The sequence below is a fragment of the Colias philodice genome, chromosome 10 (assembly GCF_061535455.1).
Source record: "Colias philodice isolate Cphi_HAF_F1 chromosome 10, ilColPhil1 Martin Lab GWU primary, whole genome shotgun sequence".
Lineage (NCBI taxonomy): Eukaryota > Metazoa > Arthropoda > Insecta > Lepidoptera > Pieridae > Colias > Colias philodice.
The window spans coordinates 6,169,295-6,194,391 of NC_143095.1; the positions used below are offsets into that span (position 1 = coordinate 6,169,295).

General features: G+C 33.8%; 1 protein-coding gene across 3 annotated transcripts; it reads left to right on the plus strand.

Moving 5' to 3' along the window:
• Positions 1-928: 928 nt before the first annotated feature.
• Positions 929-23,843, plus strand: hlk (hulk). Of its 3 annotated transcripts, XM_089699978.1 has the most exons (26): positions 929-1,102; positions 9,443-9,625; positions 10,109-10,249; positions 10,477-10,509; positions 11,555-11,737; positions 11,951-12,094; positions 12,460-12,642; positions 12,963-13,094; positions 13,304-13,618; positions 13,712-14,026; positions 14,114-14,428; positions 14,904-15,092; positions 15,295-15,435; positions 15,509-15,829; positions 16,022-16,204; positions 19,083-19,214; positions 19,405-19,728; positions 19,853-20,041; positions 20,125-20,262; positions 20,391-20,489; positions 20,788-21,102; positions 21,783-21,939; positions 22,022-22,188; positions 22,363-22,689; positions 22,996-23,175; positions 23,447-23,843. In XM_089699978.1, exons 1-26 carry the CDS (start codon positions 931-933, stop codon positions 23,632-23,634), a joined length of 5,166 nt encoding a protein of 1,721 aa, XP_089556104.1. In that variant the 5' UTR covers positions 929-930; the 3' UTR covers positions 23,635-23,843. The 3 variants fall into 3 exon arrangements, with proteins under 3 accessions (XP_089556104.1, XP_089556102.1, XP_089556103.1); XM_089699976.1 differs by lacking the exon at positions 20,391-20,489; XM_089699977.1 differs by lacking the exons at positions 10,477-10,509; positions 20,391-20,489.
• The last annotated feature ends 1,254 nt before the right edge of the window (positions 23,844-25,097 follow it).

The following is a 25,097-nucleotide window of genomic DNA, read 5'->3' on the forward strand; positions in this document are numbered from 1 at the left end:
TGAAATTTACTACGTCTAGGTGCAGGTTACTCATTACGTTTTCATACAATTATATTTTTTTAAAGCGAATCAAACTTTTTGATACATGAAAAAGTGGCAAAGTAAGCAGGTTTCACGGTACACAATTGATATATAAATGATCATGCTGCGTCTCAGTCGAACTTGCAGGATAGAAAATAATAATATTTATCGATAAGCTTCCAGCATGTAGATTGCATGTCATTCAGTCTTAAATGTTAAGCTTGGAAGTAGGTTCGTAGTAGGTAAAAGGTTACTAACATTGCGCACTCAATAGATCACTTATGAGGATTGAGGATATCAAAGCGGGCACTATTACTGCTGTGCAACTGCATGATACTTTAAAATAATGACTCACGTAGGTACTTGGTACGTATAAGTACCCTGAAATAGTTATATGAAACAAAATAAGTATGAACTGCTTTTTCGGTTAGCCGCGGTTAGCTAATTGCTTTCTCGACCAAAAATGGTACTTATACAAATCGTTTATGATTTTTCTTTTATTCAAACAGTGTTAGCGTGCTAGGGCGTCGGTTATATCCCTGATATCTCAATCAGTCAGGAGGTTATCCATGTTTTCGTAAATGATACTTATTCAATATTTGATTTTGGAGCAACGCGAACGGTCTAGCTGAAAGTAACACTAATACGTCGTGTTAGTGGCTAGCAGAACCGAATAATTTATGATGTTCATTAATGGGTAAGTAAAATTGCTTTAATGAACTAAATTGCGGAACTACTGATAACTAATAATGCATCAAATCCGAAAGGTTGAGTGGCGCGTGTAAACAAAACATTGGATAACTTTGAGCGTGAAGTTCATCGCAACGCGCATGCGCGGGCGGCGGGCGGCGGCGCGGGCGCCTGCGCAGCGCCAGGGCGGCGCGGCGTCAGTACGCGCGCGCCCTCGCCATGGCTCGGTGGGTGCCGGCCTTCGTGGCCTTCCTGCTCGCTACCGCTACCGTCTCCGCGCGCAAGTCGACGCCCAAGAGTCAGCAGGACCACGAGCCTCGCATCGAGGAGGTCACCGCCAAACAGCTCGAACGACTCCTCGACGAGAAGGACTTCGTGGCGGTCTACTGGTGTAAGTTGGCACCCCGCCAGCCGGCAGCCACGACGCCGACGGCCATCCCCGCTCGAGCGTTGAGGGTCGCTTTCCCACCGCGATATTTTAGCGAACGTTATGCAACGGAGACAATAAAACCCGACCCGACCGCGCCGTCACCTAAAATGGCGGCGGGTCTTTCCACGGTTCCACCACCAAGGTCGCCGGGCGCCTACGCTCTCAGCCCGGCTAAAACTATACCAGTGTATGCCGCATGTTCCGCTGAAATAGATTTCCATTACGCGATATTGGCATTCCGACTATTTTCGCTTGTCGCCAACTCTTGGGCCGTATCCGTTGATCTCTTGTTAACTTTCGAAAAAATTCTGTGTGTGTTGGCAGTTGTGAATGTCGTTTCTAATGTGCTCTATTTTTATACTCTTTGTCGTACATATTTATTTCGACGATTAAAACCAAGTCACTGAGCTTTTCAAAGTCATCCCGTTAAACGCACATGTAGTATGTATTATAGCTTTATGATAGAGTTAAATTACTTCCATTATGCATCACAAACCGGAGGTTCGATATTATCCATTATCAACGTAAACATAAACAAAACATAAAAAATTAATTTCAAAACATGTAGAGAAGATATAGGTAAACATTCCATCATAATAGAAGTTTAATCTTATGTTCATATATTATTAGATTATTAGGCAGAATTTTAGTCGTATATACCGAGTATACCGTGTCGTGCGAAGTATCACTTTAACTTTTTACTATTGAATATAAAAAAAAAAACCCGCAAAAGACATCATCAAATTGATTAGTCAATTAAAATTAACAATACTTAAATCTTTCCAACAAACCTTGCTTTAAAAATAGCAGTCACCTAGTATAAAATGTTAAAGAAAAGACATAATTACGAAAATGTATTCGTGTAAATGTTGGGCTTGGAATTCTTCCAAAATTGTCGTATGTTATCAATATATTTCCTTGATTAACGAAAATCTCTACATTTTTTCTGATTAGAACGTTGTTAAAACTTGTTTTAATTGAAATTATAATATTAAGCTATTCGTTCCGAGCACATCGATGTTACTTTTTATGAGCTTCATCAGACATAAATAAAGTAGTTTTTCGTTTATAGTTCATGATTTACAAACAGAATGACGTCTGTGTATAGTGTATGACGTAGTATCCGCAGACGTTTGAAAGGTATTCTGCATCTGAATTTTGCATTTATTGCTTCCTCACAAAATATTAACAAATAAACGATACTGCTCTACGTATAAGATCTCTTATTTTTTATGAGATTGTATCGGCATAATTTTGTCTTCTTGATTGATTTTATATCTTATTTATTATGTAAGTAGGTACCAGATGATTTGAAAAAAAAATATAGATGGTTTTTTACAAAATTTTCAATGGATTTCGATATTTTTCAGTTTATTGATTAACTTTATTGAACATAAAGCTTCATTTCTAAAAAGCTCTATATGCTGTGACTGCCATGTGCTTTGTATTATTGTAGCTCTTTTTAATATCTACGCAATTTTCTTAAGAATCTCACGAGTTAATTACATATTTTATATTTTACAATCAAATACCGTAGAAATTAGATAGTTTATTTTATTATTTTGATTATGCGAATAATGTTCTTTCAACATATAAAAACAAATAGTTTTATGGCAATAAATTATAGAGTTTAGGCTCAATTAAATTCGAGTATATTGGCATCTTTGAAAAATTGCATAAGTACAAGACCTCTTATTTCGGAAAATTAAGTTTCTTGTACAAAAGCTTTTAGCCAATTCATTACAAAAACAGCCTTTTATCTACTACAAAAATTACATTTCTATTATTATTAAAATTACACCGTGTTGTCAGAAATCAGAATTTATCTCGAAAACGTGTACCATCATTAATAAATCTGTTCTTAATTCTTCGAAATCAAATATAAAATAAAGTATAATGTAAAGCATATTAACTGTGCCACTGTTTACGTAAATATCTATTTCAGTAATTCTCCTTGGGTATTTTTGAGCAAATGATTCAAAAGACGCCGATTTAAGTCTCACTTTCATAGTCGTAACTTTGATAATAAAATTAAAATTTCATTGATTCTTACGTCCTGGAGCAAGGTGGTATGGCAAGCTGATGTTGTCTTTATTGTTAGGTTAGGTGTTTTTAAAATGTTAGCATGTGTTTAGTTTTGAGTTTTATGGAATATCGGAGATGAAAGAAACTCCACACGATCCATACTATTAATATTATAATTTATAAATGCGAAAGTAACTCTGTCTGTCTGTCTGTTACTCAATCAAGCCTTTACTACTGAACCAATTTGCATGAAATTTGGTATAGAGATATTTATATAATATTTGGTATATATAAATGAATTTCACCTTATATGATGGAAAATAAAACAGAATGAGTTTAAAATTTTTCTCCAAATTATCTTTTTTAATGCTCTTTCTTCACTCTCTCGTTATATATTATGATTTTTTTGTCCATCAGGAACATAAAATAATTTTGAACCAAGCAGATGCCAGTTGATTTTATAATGGTTAAAACAATATAAGTCGATTCTAATCTATAGGTATACTTACTAATATTATAAAGCTGAAGAGTTTGTTTGTTTGTTTGAACGCGCTAATCTCAAGAACTACTGGTTCGATTTGAAAAATTCTTTCGGTGTTGGATAGCCCATTTATCGTGGAAGGCTATAGGCTATTTAACATCACGTTATGATCAACAGAAGCGGAGCCACGCGGGTGAAACCGCGGAGGGCAGCTAGTTAAATTATAATTAGTATCAATATGCCTGGAAATTTTGTGTAGAAGCATAACATAGTAAATATTTCGGTCAACGTGTTGTTTATTAACTGTGAACCTTGATAAAACTAATTTTGTCCCATTTTACATTAATTCTCTGAATAGATTTGAATTATAGAAATTCTTGAACAAACTTTGCTGAGCGATATTATGAAACGTTCAATATTAAAATGAACTTAACCCTTTTCGTGGTTTTCACCAGCGATGGTGGTGAATAAAACTTCGGGGATCGTTTTCGTATAGTTTAATAATCTCAATGGTATACATTTGTTTTTAAAACAGATTTTTGAACTCTCACTTGACTGAATAAAAATTTATGGTGGCTTTATAGATCCGGATTAGATTATTACATACCTATCATAAAAGAAGAGTGCAATGTGCATCTCTATTACAATCATTAAAAGCATGAACAATGAACAAGGTATTATTATTTCTATTGATGTAATTTATGTACCTACTTTTTATAGTAGCTATAGCCCACTATTTATAGTTTTCAATCGGATGTCTCTACAATAGAAGTAGGTGTACTTTACAATAGAGGTAGTTAATTAATTATTATAGGAAAAGTATAAAAGGAAAATAATCGTCAAACAATTATAGAAAGTATCTGTGTATCTTGAAGTTTCTTAAAAAAAATATAAGGCCTAAACTAATCGATATAATGAATGTACCTAAACAAGACCTTTATATGCATACCAATATCGGTTTATTTTATTTTGATCTTACATTAAGTTTAAATATAATAATTTTATGGCTTAGAAATAACTCACTAATCTATTTGTTTTGTTACAACATCTATGACGTCGGATGAAAGCAATAAGTTTATCCGATTCTTAGTTGGATTACATTGTAGTCACAGTAGCTTTGCGCCTGCGTCTTCATCCGCGTTTATCGAAACCCGCATAGGTTCCGCTCCCGTGACATTTCCAGAATAAAACCTGTACTCCTTCTCAGCTCTCAAACTATCCTTTAAAAATTATTTTAAAATTAGGAAATAGCTTTTCTTATGATATGGTTATATTCCAAAAAGTAAATTGATAAGCTGATGATGAATGAGCTGACAATCGTGAACATACAAATTACAATTGTGAGAATGTCAAAAACATTACGGGGTCAAATGATAGAGTATGGTTTGGGGGCTTTTAACATTAAGGTATAGGGTTCGTAGAGTTAAGACGTGAAGACTGAAGAGGCTACGCTTGGCTCTACGTGGCTCTACATTAAAGTGATATATTTTTCAGAATGCAAGCCCAACAGTCGCGTCTTGGCAAAATTTTACATGAAAATGTTTTGGTTTATTATGTGTTCATTACCTGTTTTGACAATAAGATTGTACCTTCACTATCACTACATAGTATAAAACAAAGTCGCTTTCCCTGTCCCTATGTCCCTATGTCCCTTTGTACGCTTAAATCTTTGAATCTACGCAACGGATTTTGATGCGGTTTTTTTTAATAGATAGAGTGATTCAAGAGAAAGGTTTATATGTATAATAACATCCATTAAATAGTGGAGAAGTACTGTTATTTTTGAGGTTTCTAATGTGATGTCGTAAAAAATTACATTTTTTCCGCTTAAATTGCAAACGTAGGCTGAACCCTACGAGTTTTATCAAAATAATGTACTAAGTATTATACACATTGAAAAGGTCTACAGAAAAGTCCGCGATGGTATATATGTCTATCTCTTATGGATAACCCACAATAACTTTATTTTGTTATTTACTTTTTACGACAAATAATGGCTAATTTTCGATGCGATTTTAACCAATACAGCATTAATCCTTAACCAATTAAATACCTTGAATACATTGTTCATTTAATATAGATCTATATGGCCCTTTACACCGTATGATTTAAGTGAATATTTTCGAAGATATTACAGATTTAAAAATTGCGGGACGTAGCGTTTGCAGCGCTACAGGCCGGCCGCCCGGCTATCTATTTTATACCCGTGCGAAGCCGGAGCGGGACGCTATGTTTTTATATACAACGTTCACAGTTTTTCTGTAGTGTATTTAGTATCAGCATTGCACCCGTGCGAAGCCGGGGCGGGTCGCTAGTGTTATATAATTTTTTTCGGAAATGTATGTATAAGCTACTTAACCAGCGTCCCGGGGATGTGTGTTAGTTGTTACTACCATATCCACGAACTATGCATCCATTCTATTTTTATCAACTTCTTTGCATTTTATGTCATTCAATCCTGTTATTCAGGCTGCGAAGTTGAAAATTTTTATAAATGGTGTACTTATACGACTCCAGTTCATTCTTTTAAAGGAGCTCATAGCTAAAACGTCATAAACACACAAACTTTACCCCTTTATAATATTAGTATAGATATATTATCTGACAGAACATTAAACTATTTGCTTCGTGGTCCACGAGGAAACTGTGGCCAACATTTGCCGTGTTTCGGCTTGTTGATATTGTGGTGTCATGCCGCTAGACGATTATGTTGTTAAACAAACTTCTGTGGTGACATTATGTGGTCGCACACAGTTTGAATGCTTTTCCTCTATTATATTATGATATTATTAGGTTTTATGAGTATTATAATATACTCATAAAAATTGCGCAATTTAATTTAGATGTAAAAGGTAAAAAATGTTCCACTCCTATTTCCTACGTTCAATTATTATTCTTAATTTCTCTTTGACTCTTCTGTCCATAACTTTTTCAATTATTTGCGATAGGTATCTCCATATAATTTTTTGTCAAAGTCTTAAGCAATCGTAGAACCTACGATTTACTTAAATTTTTATTTAGTCTACGTAGCAAAACGATTAGATAAAATTTTCTTATGAGCGAATGCTCAATCTACCCCCTATGTAAAATTCTTGTAGTATAAACAGGCGTAGAGTATTTTTTTCGTTGTTCTTAGAGCGTTCGAAAAGATTCTATGCAATGTTCTAATACTGAACTACACTGACATGTGTTTTGTTTTCACTAAAAGATCACGAAAGAATGCTCTTGCTCTAGCTCTATGTTCGATTTAAATGCAACGTTAGACAGAAAACAAATAATAAACTGTTAGCAAAACCAGGAGTGCTTTAAGTTTACCACGTGTTTCTGTCAACAACTCACTCAAACTGTTCATTAATTGAGTAGGTTACACTCAATTAATGAACAGTTTGAGTGCGTTGTTTATAATTGCAAGTCTTGCCTATCGGGATGGTTTGTATCTCAGTTAAACCGACTTGGATCGCAATTCCACTATTTTTGTTGTTGGGTTTGTTGCTTCAGGAGTCTAAACCTTAGACTGGACAACCTATAAAAAAAAGATATTTTTTTTAAAGTTGGTGCCTCCTGTTCTGGTATAGTATATAGAATACTAGCTTCCGCCCGCGGCTTCGCCCGCGTGGTGTTTTGATAATAGGTAGCCTATGTTATTTCTCAGGGTCTAAAGATTGTCTGTGCCAAATTTCATCAAAATCGGTTGAGAGGTTTTAGCGGGAAAGCGTAACAGACAGACAGATAGTTACTCACCGCATTCCGAGCGATCAATTAGTTTTAAAGAAACAAACAGGAAACTGACAAAAATTTTAAAAGCAGTTGCTTTGTTGTATGGCTTTGATATGAACATAATCTACCTATTCTATGATTAAACACATGTGTATTTCTGTATTTTTTCGAAGTTATAATATACTAGAATATATTGTACTTCCCTAAATTTTCAGCATATTGTGAAGGTATTAAAATTATTTTCCCAATTAAAAGTATCAAATTAGTTCTGGTGGCATATCCACCGATGTAAATCACTATAGTTTCTATAGATTCCCATTTCCTTTGAAAGAGCAACAATATAATTATTTAAGCTATATACTACTTCATTAGTCACTACTAACAAACAATCACCTTTACGTAAATAAATTAATGAATATAATATTATATAAGTTTACGATGAATACAATTTAAAAAAAAGCTTTCGTGATGAAATGGGACCTTTTTCAAGGCCTAATGTTGACTGTGGAGAAAATAGATACCTATTCAAACCACGGCCACGGTCGTGATGAGTTAAGAAATATACAGTTAAAAATATAAGTTTACACTCATTAGTAGTTAGGTAGTACCTAATTAGTATAACTTGTATACGTCTAGTATATTATTATTAGTCTGTGGTATAACGTTTCTTTTGTAGTTAATCCTTTATCCTACTTATATAATATATTTACAACGAGAAAGTCTTTAAGAATATATGGATGTATGTCATGTATGTTTGTTACTCTTTCACGCAAAACAGCTTGTCGAATCTGTATTACCATGGACCAATATCTAGAGTATATTGGTCCATGGTATTACATTTGGTGCAGACATAGGTAGATAGAATTAGTAGAGTAGGTACCTTATTAGTACCGAGCTTTGAGCTAGTTGCATATTTCCTACACGTTTCATATTTACTGAGCAATATTCATCATACGTAACGATTGCAGTTACCTATGAAATTGGTCGTTAATAAATTCAAATGAGGCGCCTAAAAGAATGCACAACCACAGAATAGTTAGGTATTACACCGTAACGATTACTACACTGAAGTATGTTACAGTCGTAAATCCGAACTGCTCGGGCTATTTCTTGTTTTCAATGTTTATGAGTTTATTTTCTCAAGAACAGCGATGGTGTTTTAAATATCATTCGAGTTCCCAACAAACCGAGAGCCAGGGTTTAAATCTTATTTATTTCTACACTAAATATTTCCAAGTTTAAATAGTGATGTTCATTCTTTCAACATTGTTGATATGAGTGAAATTTACTGGGGGTGTAGGCCGTTTATGTATAAATGATTACATCTGTGGTAACTACCTCATCGAATGTTATTTGAATGTAGCTTAAAAATAACTCATACTATTTTGTGACTTGTGAGCTTCCCAAAACACCTGTTTTGTTTAACCCTAATTATGAAGGGACAGATTTCATGATAGTTTGTTTAGAAAATCTTTCACATACAGAAAACTACACTAACTAGCGTGAGAGAGATGTATTTTTTTTATTTTCTTTGTACCTATGTATATTTACGCGAGTGAATTCGTGAGGTGCAGCTAGTGTCTAATTATAATCTAATTTGTCACTGTTATGAGAGCTCTAGATACAGACTGAAAAGCCCATGTAAAAAGTCATATATTGAAAATTAGCTCTCACGCATTCCTTTCTTTAGATAAATTTAAAATATATTTTATAAACTGAGTAATAAGGATATGTACTGTGTCCCTATGTTATTATTTTTGTTAATATTTGTAAAATTTGCTCACTATGCCTCTCAGTGGATTTCATAGGCAATGAGCAGCAAAATAACAAAGCATCAAAAAGGAAATAATAAAAGCACAATTAAAGTTAATATTCTGCTATTTTGTTACATTATTTACCTATGTCTAAGATACCTACTTATTATACTTTATTTGTCAATTATTTAGGAACATCTTTCGAAACAGGATTTAGAATCACAATCATTAATTTATAATTGATAGTATCTATCTGATCCTAACAGCCTATAAAATTAAAATTATTAAAATTTATATTAACGAGATAAAAATTTGTTTCCGCAGACGCAAGAAGTTGTGTCACGTGCGACAAGGTTTTGGACGAGCTAGAAAAAATAGACGATGACACCGACACATTTGGCGTCGACTTCGTGAAGATCAATGATAAGAGGCTCGCGAAACAACATGGTATCACGAAATTCCCCGCCCTCACGTACTTCCGTGAGAAGGAACCGATCATTTACGAAGGTAAAAGTTAAACAAACACTCTCACTGGCCATCTGTTCTTATCCAAAATAAATGCAACGAGATAAATTAGATACAATTAACCACAACGCAATCGCAGCAGGCGGTACGCTCACAGAAATAGAACTACAGAATAGTCAAATTTTTTGGTAAACTCTGTCCATACGATGAGACATACTAAATCGATTTAAATGACATTGACACGTTGTATATGTAGTAGATACTTGAGAAGATATGTCTGCGAGGTTGATGGTTTTGGCAACCGATCAGATTTAATTAATAAAACAGTACAGTAAGATTGACTGTAACTATGACTTAAAATAACAAATGAACTCTTAATGTGATATCTCGTTTTAATGGCAAATTAAAAGAGCTCTTATTTAAAAAACTTAATAGCAGGCGTTCTCTACATATAAGTTCATTATAATGTAATTAATTTAGTATCAAGAAACACATCGTACATATTTGTATTTTCTTTTATTATAGGAGATCTTATGGACGAAGAAAGTGTCCTGGATTTCCTGACGAGCTTAGAAGCAATGGACCTTCCAGACAGGATAGAAGAGGTGAACCAAAAAATCCTCGGAAAAATTGTTGAGGATACAGAATATGTAGCTGTTCTTTTTTGTACGTATCTACATGTTATAACGTGGGTTTTGTCAAGTAATTTAATAAGCTAATGTAATAAAATTTGAGCCATTACTTAACTAACAAATGTTGAACGAAGTATAAAATCTGTGAAAGTAGTAATGTAGTTAACTTCTATTTCGCCATCATTTTTAAAACGTACATCATAATATTTGTAAAAAAGGAAAGTACATTGTGCTGTGTGTTTGACAGTGTTTTTGACGTAGGTCCTGATCACAAAAATTGCGGCCCGATGAACAGTAAGTAAGGATTTCAGATGGCGGCATGCCTCGAAGTATTGACGTTGTGGCTGTTATACTTGGCTTCGTAGAATAGTTTTTATTTTATAATACCAAAACGAATTTTCCGCTTGTAATGCGGTGCGGTGGGCACTTCTACATGATTAGACAGATTTATAGATTATATTTTATTAGATATCATTGTTCAATCAAATATTTGGCGCCGAGACAACACATTACGATAATAGATTTCATAATGCATTATCACTAAGAGAAAGGTGCAGTTTATCAATCAGCCATCTAATATTTTTTGTTATTTTTACATTGGCAAATAGTCCATAGGGTAACATTGTCTAACTCCTAATCCTAATGTATGGCAAGATTAGAATCAAAAACTCGTTTGCTTGATCGGAGAGAACAGCGAGCTATTTCGGCTGTTCTATTTATGTCCCGCTAGCAAGCTCGGATTGACGGACCGACATGTCATGAATACGACAGAGCAAACTTTCGTAGCTCGCATATTCATTGCCCATATCATAGAGAAAGTTCTCCAAGATCATTTATTATAGTCTGGCGTGATGACCTTGACCTAAATACCTCGGAGTCTGCCACTTAAATATTATGGCATATAAACATTGCAACACTTCACTACCGTATATTAATAAGTGACGTTAAATATAGACCTTTTGCACAGGAGTTTGTGAATAGCACATGGTTTTGGTGATCCCAGTATAAAACAATATCATGATCATAGTTTTCAGGACTTCAAACAATATATTCCATAGATATGTCCATGACCTACTTAGATTAGGCACTGAAATACTCTCCTTCAGCTAAACTAGAGATAATAATAATATCCAACCGTCCACCTCTTTAATGCAGCACTATCACCATCACTTGCACGACACTACGCTTTTACAGCACACACTATATTAACTCTATTTTAACACACGATTACCTAAGCGATGGCTTAACTGCACTGCTTCGAGTCCTTCACGAGGCATGATATAGACACGTTTATAATGGACAATACGCATGTTTTCTAACATTTTGCCCAATGTTACAGATAAGCCAGAATGTAAGAAGTGCGCGAAGGCGCTCCAAGAGCTTGAAAACATTGACGATGAAGCAGACCAGCTCGGTATAGGCTTCGTGAAGATCCACGACGAGGAACTCGCCGAAGAGTACAGCCTTGGCGAGCTGCCAAGACTTGTGTACTACAGGCATCAGATACCTATTATCTATGAAAGTTGGTGACTCATTTTTTCTGACGTATTTATTACGAAATCAAATATCTGTAAGACATGTGCTATTTATGTGTCCTTACAATTTCTTCATCATGTTGATATGCTCTCTATTGAATATAAATCTGTTTTAAGTCTTCATATTTTATTCTCGTTAACAACGTTTTCAATAATAGAGATACTTTTAAAATATCTAAAAATCATTAATTTAAATTTAGGTGAACTCAGTAGAGAAGAAGACGTACTGGAATGGCTCATTGCTAATAAATCGACTGGGGACGAAGAAGATGTTATCGAAGATGTCACATCCAAAACGCTAAACACGCTTATTGGAAATGTCGACAATCTTGTTGTGCTTTTCTGTAAGTATCAGGGGCCTTAGACAATGTAACAATTAAAAAACGATAACGAAGTTAGAAAAGGCAAAATGTATGGGATTGATATACGCCGCGTTAGATCACGTGGTCTATCTAATGTCAATCCCATACATTGTTCCTTTTCTAACTTCGTTATCGTTTTTAATTGTTACTTTGTCTAAGGCCCCTGGTTTATTATTTGTTATTCTATACTGTCACAGAAAAATCTTTTATAGTACATGTAAATGAAACGGTGAATTATCACGTATTCCATTTTCTAGCTCAATATCAATGAATAAAACACAATCTAGCCGACAATGCAGTTTACATTTTATAGATAAAAATTTATAAGTATCATTATACATTTTCAGATGACCATGGTGATGAAGAATCAATGACAGTGTTAGAAGAATTAGAGAAAATAGATGACGATTGCGATCGCCATGGTATTCAATTTGTAAAGATCGACGACAAGAAAGCCGCAAGAGAATTTGGTATTGATGATGTGCCTTCAATTGTCTACTTCGAGAAGCAAATCCCCAATGTTTACGATGGTACGTATAAAATAATGTCTAAATTAACATTGTAATATTTCGTTTTATAGCATTCAAATGCTATATAAAGATATTTTTTTAAAGAATAAAAAAACGCATATTCCGATTATACTGAAAGAGTAGAATAAGTCCGATTGCTGGATCGCGATCGGACTTATTCTACTTCGAGCGCGATCACGGGTGGCCGAAAAGTCGAATTGCCCCGACAAGGCGAAAGACGCGGGTTCGAATCCCGCTTACTAATAGATTTTCTACTCTTTATAAATTCATTTATAAACTAATTGTTTTACTAAATATTACATGGTATTAAATGGAAACAGGTGACCTAGAGAATGAAGAGGAGATGTTGGAATGGCTAGTTAGTCAATTGGAAAAAGATGAAATTGAAGACGTCACAGATGAAATGTTGGACCGTCTTATTAAAGATGGAAAGACTGTTGCTGTTTTATTCTGTAAGTACTAAGTTTATTATCTTTATTACCAAGTTAAATATTTTTGGGTTTTGCTATCTTTACATTTGTGTCTACATTACTGGCATCTACACATCTATACAAAATGTGTATCTCCGTTCTTAAAAACGTGTATACGCACGTACTTGTTGTACGTACAAGATTCATCAAAAAATTAGTCGGCTGCGGCGTTATTTTATTATCATTTACAGATGACAACAATGACCGCAAGTCACAAAAAGTATTAAATGAGCTGGAAAACATTGACGATGAATGCGATGCTCTCGGCATTGCGTTCGTCAAAATCGATAATGATGAAGAGGCTAAGGAATACGGAATTGAAAAAGTCCCAACTTTACTATACTTTGAAAAGGGAATTCCAACATATTATGAAGGCAATCTAGAAGAAGAAGAAAAGGTTTTGGCTTGGTTGAAACATCAAACTGAAAGCGATGAAATTGAAGACATCACCGATGAAATGCTCGATTTGATTATTGAAAAAATGCCGTATGTTGCCGTCTTGTTTTGTAAGTATTATTTGTCAAAAATAATGATTACTATTAAATGTATTTAACTGTGTTAAACATGGAGATCAATTAATTTATCCGTATTAATTTCAGATGATAAGGATCATAAGAAAAGTCAAAAGATTCTAGCAGAATTAGAAAACATCGATGACGAATGTGACCAAAATGACATTGCCTTTGTAAAGATCGATGATGATAACGAGGCCAAAGAATATGGTATTGAGACCTTACCTACCATGGTATTCTTTGAAAAGGGTATTCCACACGTATACGAAGGTGATTTGATGAAAGAAGATGAGTTGTTGGGCTGGTTGATTCATCAAAAACGTCACAGTGAAATTCCCGAAGTGACCGATGAAATGATGGACAAACTTATCGACAGTACCAAATACTTGGCCGTTATATTTTGTAAGTTCTTAATTTTTTTTATTATATTTTTAATAACTACATCTAATTTGAATTCAATAAGAAAATAATAGTTATTTCGCCTTCTAGATGACAAAGAAGACAAACAAGATATTAGAATTTTGAACGAACTGGAGAACATTGACGATGAATTAGAAAAGGAGGGTATTGTTATCGTACGAATGGACAACGATCAAGAGGCTAAGGAATTTGGAATTGACCACCTGCCAACTTTAGTTTACTTCGAAGAGAATATTCCAGCTATTTACGAAGGGGATCTTATGAATGAAGATGAAGTATTAGCGTGGTTAATAGAACAAAAGAATAGTGCAACCATTGAAGAAGTTACGGATGAAATTTTAACTGATCTTATTGAAGAGCACGAGTATGTCGTCGTATATTTCAGTAAGTCTTTCGATTTTCTTAATTAAATCTCTTAAATTATATTATACTTCTTAATCGTAGTAAAAGTAAATTAAATAAATCTTCACATATTTAACTACTTAATTACATGATAGTATTTCAATGTTAACTACAGAAGAAAATATTTTCTGTCACAGTTTGACATTCGATTATTCGTGTATAATTGAAAATTTCATAAAACATAAATCCCTCCTCACACTGGTAGCCTAGATTTATCTATAATTACTTACTTACTAATATTATAAAGCTGAATAGTTTTTTTGTTTGAACGCGCCAATCTCAGGATCTACCGGTCCGATTTGAAAAATTCTTTCGGTGTTAGATAGATAGATTCATCGAGGAAGGCTTATATTATGTAATCAAGCTAAGACCAACGGGAGTCGAGCCACGCGGGTGAAACCGCGGAGCGCAGCTAGTTACGAATATACACAAAAATACAATTCTCGTTTATTTACAGGTGGTAATTGCGAAGAAGGTGAGGAATGCGATAATATCTTGGAAGAATTAGAGAACATTGACGATGAATTAGATGAAACTGGTATTATATTTGTCACAACTGAAGATGTGTCGCTTGCCAAGAAGTATGGAATCAAAACATTCCCTGCATTAGTTTTCTTCAGAAACAAGGAACCTCTTATTTATAAGGGTAAGAATAAACGTAAACATTTTGCAACATAAAATTCACGTAAACATTTTGCTTACGAATTTTTATTAAAATAGTACGTATATTTACAATATAACATCCCAAATAGAAACTCATAAATTAGGTACATATTTAGATTCATTTGCATTAGACAAAATTTGTTAAAAAATAAAGTAATTCTTCATGCCTCTTTTGCAATTTTAAGGTGACATTGAAGATGAAGACGAAGTCTTAGCTTGGCTTACCGATGAAGACACTCTTGAAATCCCCGGAAAAATTGAAGAAGTGAACTCCAGAATGTTGGAAAAAATATTGGAAGAAAACGACCACGTTGTAGTCTTCTTTTGTAAGTTACTTTACAGTATTTTTAAAATTGATTATAACTGTTGCGTATCTTAATTTTATTGCTTTTGTTTAAGACAAGGAAGGTGATAAGAAATCACAGAAAATCCTCAGTGAATTGGAAAATATTGACGACGAGTGTGAAGAAGAAAACATTGATTTTATCAAAACATCAGACGACGGTGTCGAAAAAGAATATGACCTTCCTGGATTACCGGCATTGGCCTTCTACCGGCATAAGTTTAGGACCATCTATGAAGGCGATTTAATGCACGAAGAAGCTATTCTTAAATGGGTTCTAGATCTTCAACACTCACAGCCCGAAGTTATTGAAAATGTCGACAGGAAAACGTTAAAAGATTTAATCAATGACGTCGAGCATCTAGCAGTATTTTTCTGTGAGTATATTTTATTTTAATTGTATCTCATTAACTACTTCTTTTTTTTCATATGATTTAACTGTACTTAATTTTATGACGTGTATAGGTTTATTATGGACAGGTTGTGTTTAATAGCGCGACAGAAGTTGGACTTACGTTACGTCTTGGATAAGAATGATAGTTAAAATGGTCGTTCTGGTTAATTTACAGATAATGATGATTGCGATACTTGTGACGAAATTTTGGAAGAATTAGAAACAATTGACGATGATACAGACAAACATGGTATTCAATTTGTAAAATCAAAGGATTCTAAGCTCGCATCGGATATTGGTATATTTAGTTTCCCAGCGTTAGTATACTATGAAACTGGGGTTCCTATTATGTATGATGGTGAGTTTTTGAAAAGAAAATATTATGCCTCTCATATATATGGAATAGGCTGCAATGTATTCATAAATACAAATGAGGTTATTTCATTATTTTACCATGTTCTTTCCACTCTATACTATCTCAATACTCTATGATGATTATCTGTTTATAGGTGACTTAAAGAACGAAAATAAGGTTCTCCAGTGGCTTATTGATCAAAAAAGTAAGAACCCACATCCATTATAAAAACTTTGTAACGTAATATTACTATTAAATTTTCAATATGTATAAATAATACTACAAAATAAATGTTACATGCATGACATCATTCCAAACATATCAATATGTTTAGAGATGTGTTTTACTGTACGCATTAAAAGCTGGATGTTTGAGCTACGTCATTTTGCATGATAGTTACTAATGCCTGCAGGTGAGGATACCCACCGATATATAAACAAAGCTAATAGTTACAATGGCCAATGCAGATGGTAATAAAACTGGGTCTCAGCGAGGCATTATTATGCTATATACTGATGTAAAATGTAATAAATGGAAAAGACTGGGAACTGTGAAGGTGGTTTTTCCAGGAGCTGTTCCAAGCAAATTACAACAGCGAGGCAAGAGTGCGAATCTACGAAATAGGAATAAACATGACGATGATACTGATGACGATGACGATGACAATGACAATAAACACAAAAAAATAAAAGATGACCTTAAAAATACTGGAAAACTTGTAAAAATGCCAAATTTAAAAGTACGATTTCCTGGTCGAAATATTGCGAATAGTAAGAATAAAAAACAAGCTGTTGTAAGTGATGATGAGGATGAGGACGATGACGACGATGATGACGATGACGATGACGACGATGATGACGATGACGACGATGACGACGATGATGATGAGGATGAAGAGAATGATGATACGGATAACGACGATGACGATGATGAAGACGATGAGGATGAGGAGGAAGATGATGATGAAAATGAAGGAAGTTTAAAAAATACATACAAAATCAGTACAATAGCCCGCCGATTTCTGGGCGATAATGATGATGATGATGACGACGACGACGACGATGAAGATTTTGACAATAGTATAAAAATCAATATTGCAGGTAATTGAGTAGAGATAAATATGTAGACAGGTACCCTGCACGGAAGCACAGATGTTCCCCAGTTACACATCTGCATGGTCGATCAGAGCCCGCATGGGTCCATTACTCCAGCTGTTGCCTGCAGTCATTCGCGAACGCTTAGCAATTTACAACTTCTTAAACTCTTATTATTACTAACATAACATTTAGGATTAATAGCGCGCCCTTACAAGCGCGTAGTTAATTTTAAATATGCACTTTATTAACTGAAGTAACTATTATTTTGAACTGATTGTATACCGGGTATAAACAATAAATTTTTACTGACTGCAGGCGATCGCTGTTTCTACATTGGATTGGGGGCGAAACCGGCCGTACCAAAAATCACTTACGAACCATACCAGTGCTGTCCTACTAAAATTCAGAGTCCGACAAAAGTGGCCAAGGCGACGCCAACCAAAGTTCCGGCCAAGAAACTGGGAAAGGATAAACAGATAGTGCCGGAGAGACCGACCAAGGGCAAGAACAAGGCGCTCGCCAAGTCAGAGAAAGGGGGCAAAGGAAAAAAAGGTTTATTCGACTCTGAAAACATTTGGTGGTGGTAAAGCAATAAATGATAGTACTAGCAGTTATATAAATATATGATGTCGTTGTTAGAAGCGCGTGCGCGTATCAAGTGGACACGAATGTGTTTTAAATGCTCACCAAAAGATTTCTCTTTATAACTTAGTTACCTGATACGATCTAACGCTGCATCATATCCTATGCTATATTAACATTGGTCATTTGTAACCTCGTGTCCCTTGGTCCTTGCAAGCACTTGGCGAGGTGTTTATTGTATTTATTATTGCACTTTGACTTTAACTTTACGAGTTGCAAAATACTTAATATTCAAATCGTGACCGCAGCCCATAGCTCCAGATCTAAATATAATAATTTTAAGCACGAAGCTTTTGTTATGTAATTTATATTGTTCGGTAAAATTTAGTCATATAAATATTGGGATACTTAGAAACTTTGTAAGATGATGTATAAATCGTTATATTGAATGTAAATTTTATTCCAATATTAGAAATTAATGACGGAACAAACGAATCTATACAGAGGCATTTTAACTTCTCTTACTTTGCCATCTTGAAAGACTTATCGATGTAAGGATTTCATGTTCATGAATAGTTTTCTAGTTTTCATAAAAACTCATATTACATTACTTTTAATTCTTACTTTTATATTATTTATATATTATAGTCTTAAACATTAATTTTCAAACGCAACGTTAGTTTTAACATTGTTGTCGAATACATAATTATTTATTACCAGCTATTTATTTTATTAATAACTATATTATGTGAACTTTATGAGTGAGTCAATTACATAATACTTATACATTATATATATTTTATATAAGATAGTTGTCGCAATAATTAATACCACTAAAGCCTGTGAGTCTGTATACATAAGTGCTGGCGTTGTGAACAATGTTATAATTGTAGTGTTTGATCGACATTACGCATGAATGTTATATATTTTATTTATTAATTTCGTTATGTTGAATCTGTTGAGACGACGCTGGTACAATATTTTGTTAAATAAATACATTTTATTAATTACTTATATTTTATTAAAAAAAATACACGAATGATGTCAGCATGGTATTGCAATAGTTGTCCACGCATGTCATACATTGGATGTTAAATGGTGAGTTTTTAAAATATACAAATCAAAAATGGATGTGGTTTCTTGTCTTTTTTATTATTTTTCTTAGGGCTTTCAGTATTGCAATAACGATAGAACTATTTTAGGAAATCTATTTGACGAGAACGAAGTACTCGATTGGATGGTAAAGCAGAAAGAAGATGAGAGCATTGAAGAAATTGACAGAGATACACTATTTAAATATATTGAGACTAAGGAATTTCTAGCAGTTGTATTTTGTAAGTATTTTATGAGACATAGGTACTACAAGCTATTGTACTTTTAAAACACATTTAAATTGGCGAAAAACAGATACAAACACGATTTGTGTCCAATCTTTAATTTTGTATTCTATACTTAGTCCATATCACACATCCTCAGTCAGATAAATTGTCTAATCTGGATAATTATAAAAGTTGCGTTTTTCAGACAAGGAAGATGATCCCGGCAGTCCAAGAATACTTCGACACGTAGAACTTATCGACGACGAGGCAGCTGAATATGGGATCAAAATTGTTAAGTGTAGCGATCGCCTGATGGCAAAGAAGTATGGTTACAGAAACCCCCCTGGCATCACCTACTTCAGGAAAACTAAATACATCAACTACGATGGTGATATAGACGATGAAGAAGAAATTCTGGACTGGCTAACTAATCCGGAAAACATGGAATTAACTGATCATATAGAGAAAGTTAATAAGAAAATGTTTCAGAAAATTCGACAAACATCTGACTATGTGGCCGTCTTCTTTTGTGAGTAATTCGTTTTATTTACTATTAATTTGCACATTATCCTTTAAATTATTAAAGACGTGTTGGATACACATGTTATTTAATAATAAGTATTATTTGGAATTGCATATATTACATGTTTTAGACAGTAATGACTGCAAACAATGTCCCAGAGTTCTGGCTGAGATTGAGCATATAGATGACGATGCGGACGGCGCTGGCATCAACTTTGTGAAGATAGATGATAGACAGATGGCCAAAGAATATGGCGTATTCGCCTTACCCGCAGTGCTTTTCTTTAAAATGGGATCCAAAGACCCTGTGATATATGCTGGTAATTATAACTTACAGAACCATAAACATAGCATAGCATGATTAAAATTGTGAAAGAATTTTCAAATCATTATGCTATTTCAGGTGATTTATATGATGAACAACAATTACTAAGTTGGCTTCTGGTTCAGAAAAATCCAGCTGGTGACGTCATCGAAGCCCTCGAGGGTCAAGAACTTTTAGACCTTATTGAGGAATCAAATTCGATAGCTGTATACTTTTGTAAGTTATTTTTTATCTCAATTCAATATAAGTCGATATAAACTTGATTGATTTGTACACAGCGATTTGAAAAAGTAAAAAATATAATACTTTCTTTGATGTAATAAATATTATTTACTTTCTAATAGGGAACAAAACATTATGTGAACTATGTAGTGCAAAAGCAACGCAAAAACAAACAAAAAAAGGCAAAGATCGTCAAGAGGACGAATTACAGGAAGTTGAGGGTACTCTTCTTCGAATAATATAGAATGGTTTACATTGTAGACGTTTATGTAGTTAAGAAATCATTATTTATGCCTGCCTTGCATCGAGCATGCAGCATGTATCACAATCACAGTTTTGTCCTAGATATGTCCGTTTTCAGCCCTGTCCTGGATTTTTGTATACGTCATTGTATTTTACGTAGATAGTCCGATCTTTGGTTTCCAATTATAGACATATTAAATTATGTTCCTGGTGTGTACTTTATGTCGAAGATTACCAAACAAATTGAGGTATTAATTGTTGTGTGCAAATTTACAGATTCCTTGGATTGTGAGCAATGCGCTGGCATTTTAGAAGAGTTAGAAAACATTGATGACGATTGTGACAGACATGGAATCAAATTTGTTAAAACTCAAGACTATGCCATTGCCGAATCGTATGGAGCGACCGATTTCCCAGTTTTAGTTTACTTTGAGAAAAATATTCCAAATGTGTATGAAGGTTCGTTAGCTGAAGAAGAAGAAGTCCTGCAATGGTTGATAACGCAGAAAACTGAGGACAGAATAGAACTAATAACTAGAGTAATGCTGGAGAAAATGGTAGACGAGACGCAATATTTAGCTGTGTACTTCTGTAAGTATTGGGATTGTAATTCTAGACTGAAATAGATTTCACGTTAAAAGTAGTTCAAGTATTAAATGATTAAGTTAATATTATCTATATCTATACTTATAATAAATCTGTAGAGAGGCCAATTCTGTACATGAAATATATTTAAAAAAAAACTATGAAGGGGTGATAAGGGATCGCTACTGATGCCAAAAATGCAATCAGTAAAATTTTTGTCTGTCTGTCTGTCTGTCTGTATATTCGTTATAGAAACAAAAACTACCCGACGGATTTTAACTAAATTTGGCAAAATTATTCTTCATACTCCTGGGCAGGTTATAGTAAAAGAATCATGTAAATCGGTGTAGAAACACCAAAGTTATACATGAAATACGTTATAAGTCATCGCGCGTGAATACAGAATCATGCCTTATGGATTATTTTTGTGTATCAGTTGCCGCGTTCGACGCGCTTCGCGGCGGGAGCTATAAAAAGGCGGCGGGTCCGCACCCGTTTCGCGTTGTCACGGCATCACGTGTGAATGGCTGAACCGATTTCGATTATTCTTTTCTATTATATTCCTTGAAGTACGAGGATGGTTTTTATGTAGAGAAAACGTAAATATGTACCACGGGCGAAGCCGGGGCGGACCGCTAGTAAATAATAAAGCAACTATTAAGTTATGTAATAACTAATACTTTCAGATAAACTAAACTGCCATATTTGTGATCATATTTTGGAAGAGCTTGAGAAAATTGACGACGAATGTGACGTCTACGGTATCCACATGGTGAAAATTCAGGACCCCCAACTTGCTAAGAGATACTCAATTAAAACTTTCCCTGCGATGGTGTATTTCAGGTAAGATATAATTTTAAATTTCTTAAAGTAACAGTGTTGAATTGATACCAGAAAAATTTATAAAAATTATTAATTTTTACAGGAACGGTAATCCACTCTTATTCGAAGGTGATTTACAAAATGAAGAGTCGATTCTAGAGTGGCTTGTAGATGACGATAACCGAGAGTTAGCTGATGAAATAGAATCAGTTAACGATAGAATGTTGGAGCGGTTATTGTACGAGTCGCATTTGCTAGCTGTATTTTTCTGTAAGTAGAAATGAATGAATAGAATTAACGATATCTTTATATAAAATATTTCTAATGTAAAGCAAATAGATAGTATTGTGAATAAGTTTGTAGTTAGTTATATTTATAAATCCCAACAAAAATTTGTAAAATATGCACTGAAAGCTCTGAATATCTATTATTATTGTATTTCAGATGACGACGAAGATTGCCCGGAATGTCAAGAAATTCTGGAAGAGTTAGAACAGATCGACGGCGAGGTAGATCAATTTGGAATTGATTTCGTGAAAATTGCGAGCGCTGAAGCAGCGGCACAATACAATATAGTTAACATACCATCATTGGTATATTTCCGTAAACGAACACCAATGTTCTATGATGGAGATTTACATCAAGTGGATAGAGTATTACAGTGGCTAACGTCTCAAGAAGTTTTTGAAATTAAAAACGAAATTGAAGAAGTTAACCGCAAAATGCTTGATAAACTCCTGGACGAAAACGAATTTTTGGCAGTTTATTTCTGTAAGTTATAAAAAATCGATATTTTTCGATACTAAGAAATAGTGTTTCGTAAAAGACCTTGGTCTTTATATCTTGATATTCAAATACGTTTTAAAGCATTAAAAAATTCTTGTCTTGTTTAGATTGTAGGTATGCAGTAACCATTCACATTATTAAACTTATTCCATAGTTATCTTTGTATAATTATTGACATTCAATATAGTCTAGAAATTAAATATATTTACAATTCCATGTACCTATATGCAAGAGATAACACCAATCTTCAGAATTTCTTAATAATTTATGCTTTACTTATAATTTTTTCAGATGAGAATTCAGCTGAAAGTCGAATCGTTTTGGATAAACTGGAGAACATAGACAGTGAAACAGACAACCTTGATATAACGTTTGTCAAAATGCACGATCCACGCTATGCCCGTAAGTGGGGTGTCACGAAGTTACCGGCTATTGTTTATTTCAGGAAACGGTTTCCAAGTATATACAGAGGTGAGAATTAATATATTGATATGCTATAGTACCTAAGATAAGTAATTACTACATGTTTGTTATAACATCTTAATTATGGCATACAAAATCAGGCATATACTTAAACCTCATAGCCTACAGTCAATAAAAACTTTGTTACTCTGTTGCTCTCTTTTCTACAAACCAATTAAATAGTATAAAATTAACTTTAACATTAACAGTAAAAAAGATCGTCGTCACAAATGGTTAGTAATTTTCTAATATTTAACGTTTTCTTCTGGTTACGTTTCAGGTGACGTCATGGCAGAAGACGAAGTACTGGAATGGCTGCGTAAGAACAGATTTAGGCAACCAGAACTGAACATATTCATGTACGCCTTGATAGCTCTGTCGATAGCGTTCGTTATGTACACGGCGTTCTTACTTCAGTGTTTCAAACCCACTCCAAGCACGACTACACAACATCCCAAACAAGCGTGAATGTGACACTTTACAGACATTTTAAAGACGCCATTTTGTGGCGCGAAAAATAAGTTTTTGTGCAATATACTAGCCTGGCAATTATTGAATAAACAATTCAAGATTGCCAATCTGATAAGCTTTTCGAAGCTTTCTGAAAACGTGTGCTAATTTTTCACAGGTTTAGTTACTACTAAAATAGTCTGAGCAGTTTGTCAGGATTTTTTACCATTTTTGCACGCCTCATAAGCGAAGCGTTGAGGTGGGTACTACTGTCACTTCGCGCAAAACATCTGATTTTTCAAACTTAAAATGTCTTTATGTATCATACATTGCACTTGTAAGATAATACATACACACACATATTAAGAAAAAACACTATTTTTAACGTTCATGATATTTTTGATGTCATTTTTGTTATTTAAACTAGTTAAAAAACAGTTTAAAAAAGTTCTGTCTTGGACGTCCGTGTGTCTGTATGTGCGGAGGATTTTCTTGTTAACACGATAGCGACCGAAATACTTTACTAATCGAGTCTTTTTTTTTCTCTTACGCTTGAGTATGCTCAGGAATAGAACCCTTTCATTTTTCAGGGTCTGATTCGATGTGGTTTAATTGTTATTAAATAAACAAAAATAATAATTAATAAATAATTATTAAAAAAAATTATGAGGCGTGCACTTTTGGATTTTCCAAACTATTTTGAATTTCAACTAGCTTCCATGCGAGTACACTGCCAACTCGATTTTCCAGAACATCGATGCATCAATTGTAATTTTTTGTACAGCTAAAATTTTTGGGAACAAATTGTAACAACTAGATATTATTATTAATTTAGCTGAAGTGAATAAAGTTGTCGGCTCTTAGAAAAATATTCCAGGCGTTTGTATTTTTTTAGTTTTGTTTTGGTATCAAAAACCCAGGTTCAACACCATAACCTGATCTGTTACCATACAAATCATGTTACCATTATTAACATATTTTATAGTAATTATAAAAAAACACGGATATAATCCCGTAAAAACTCTTGTTTAGGCGAGTTTCTCGTCATTCGAATGATAAATATAAATAATGTTAAAGGTCTATTATTTTTGAGTAAAACTATCATTCAAAATAATTATTGTTGAACTATTTAGTTTAAAACACACTAATAAGTTATAGAAAATATTTATGTCGCTGTTCCAGTAGACCCTACTTACTGTAAGGTTAAATATCAGCATTTTCATAACCGTATGCTCGTACAGGTGCAAATAAGAAACCCTAGTAAATATGTTTGTTACAATATAGTAGTTAATAGTGTAACCCAGGTTATTATTTTATAATTTATAATATAGGTAGGTACTTTGTAACCTGTTGTTATAGAAATTATTTATATTTTTTATGTATTTATTTTTTAATTAGGTTACGTAATAATAAACAGATTTAATCGTTTGATTGAAGTCAAAATGGCAGCAAAAATAAGTAATTTGAAAATATAAAGTAAC

Coding starts and splice junctions, on each gene's coding strand:
- hlk (XM_089699978.1), top strand. CDS start 931: ATGGCTCGGTGGGTGCCGGCCTTCGTGGCCTTCCTGCTCGCTACCGCT. Junction 14,429..14,903: donor GTATGTCGTCGTATATTTCA/GTAAGTCTTTCG, acceptor GTTTATTTACAG/GTGGTAATTGCGAAGAAGGT. Junction 22,189..22,362: donor TTTGCTAGCTGTATTTTTCT/GTAAGTAGAAAT, acceptor ATTGTATTTCAG/ATGACGACGAAGATTGCCCG.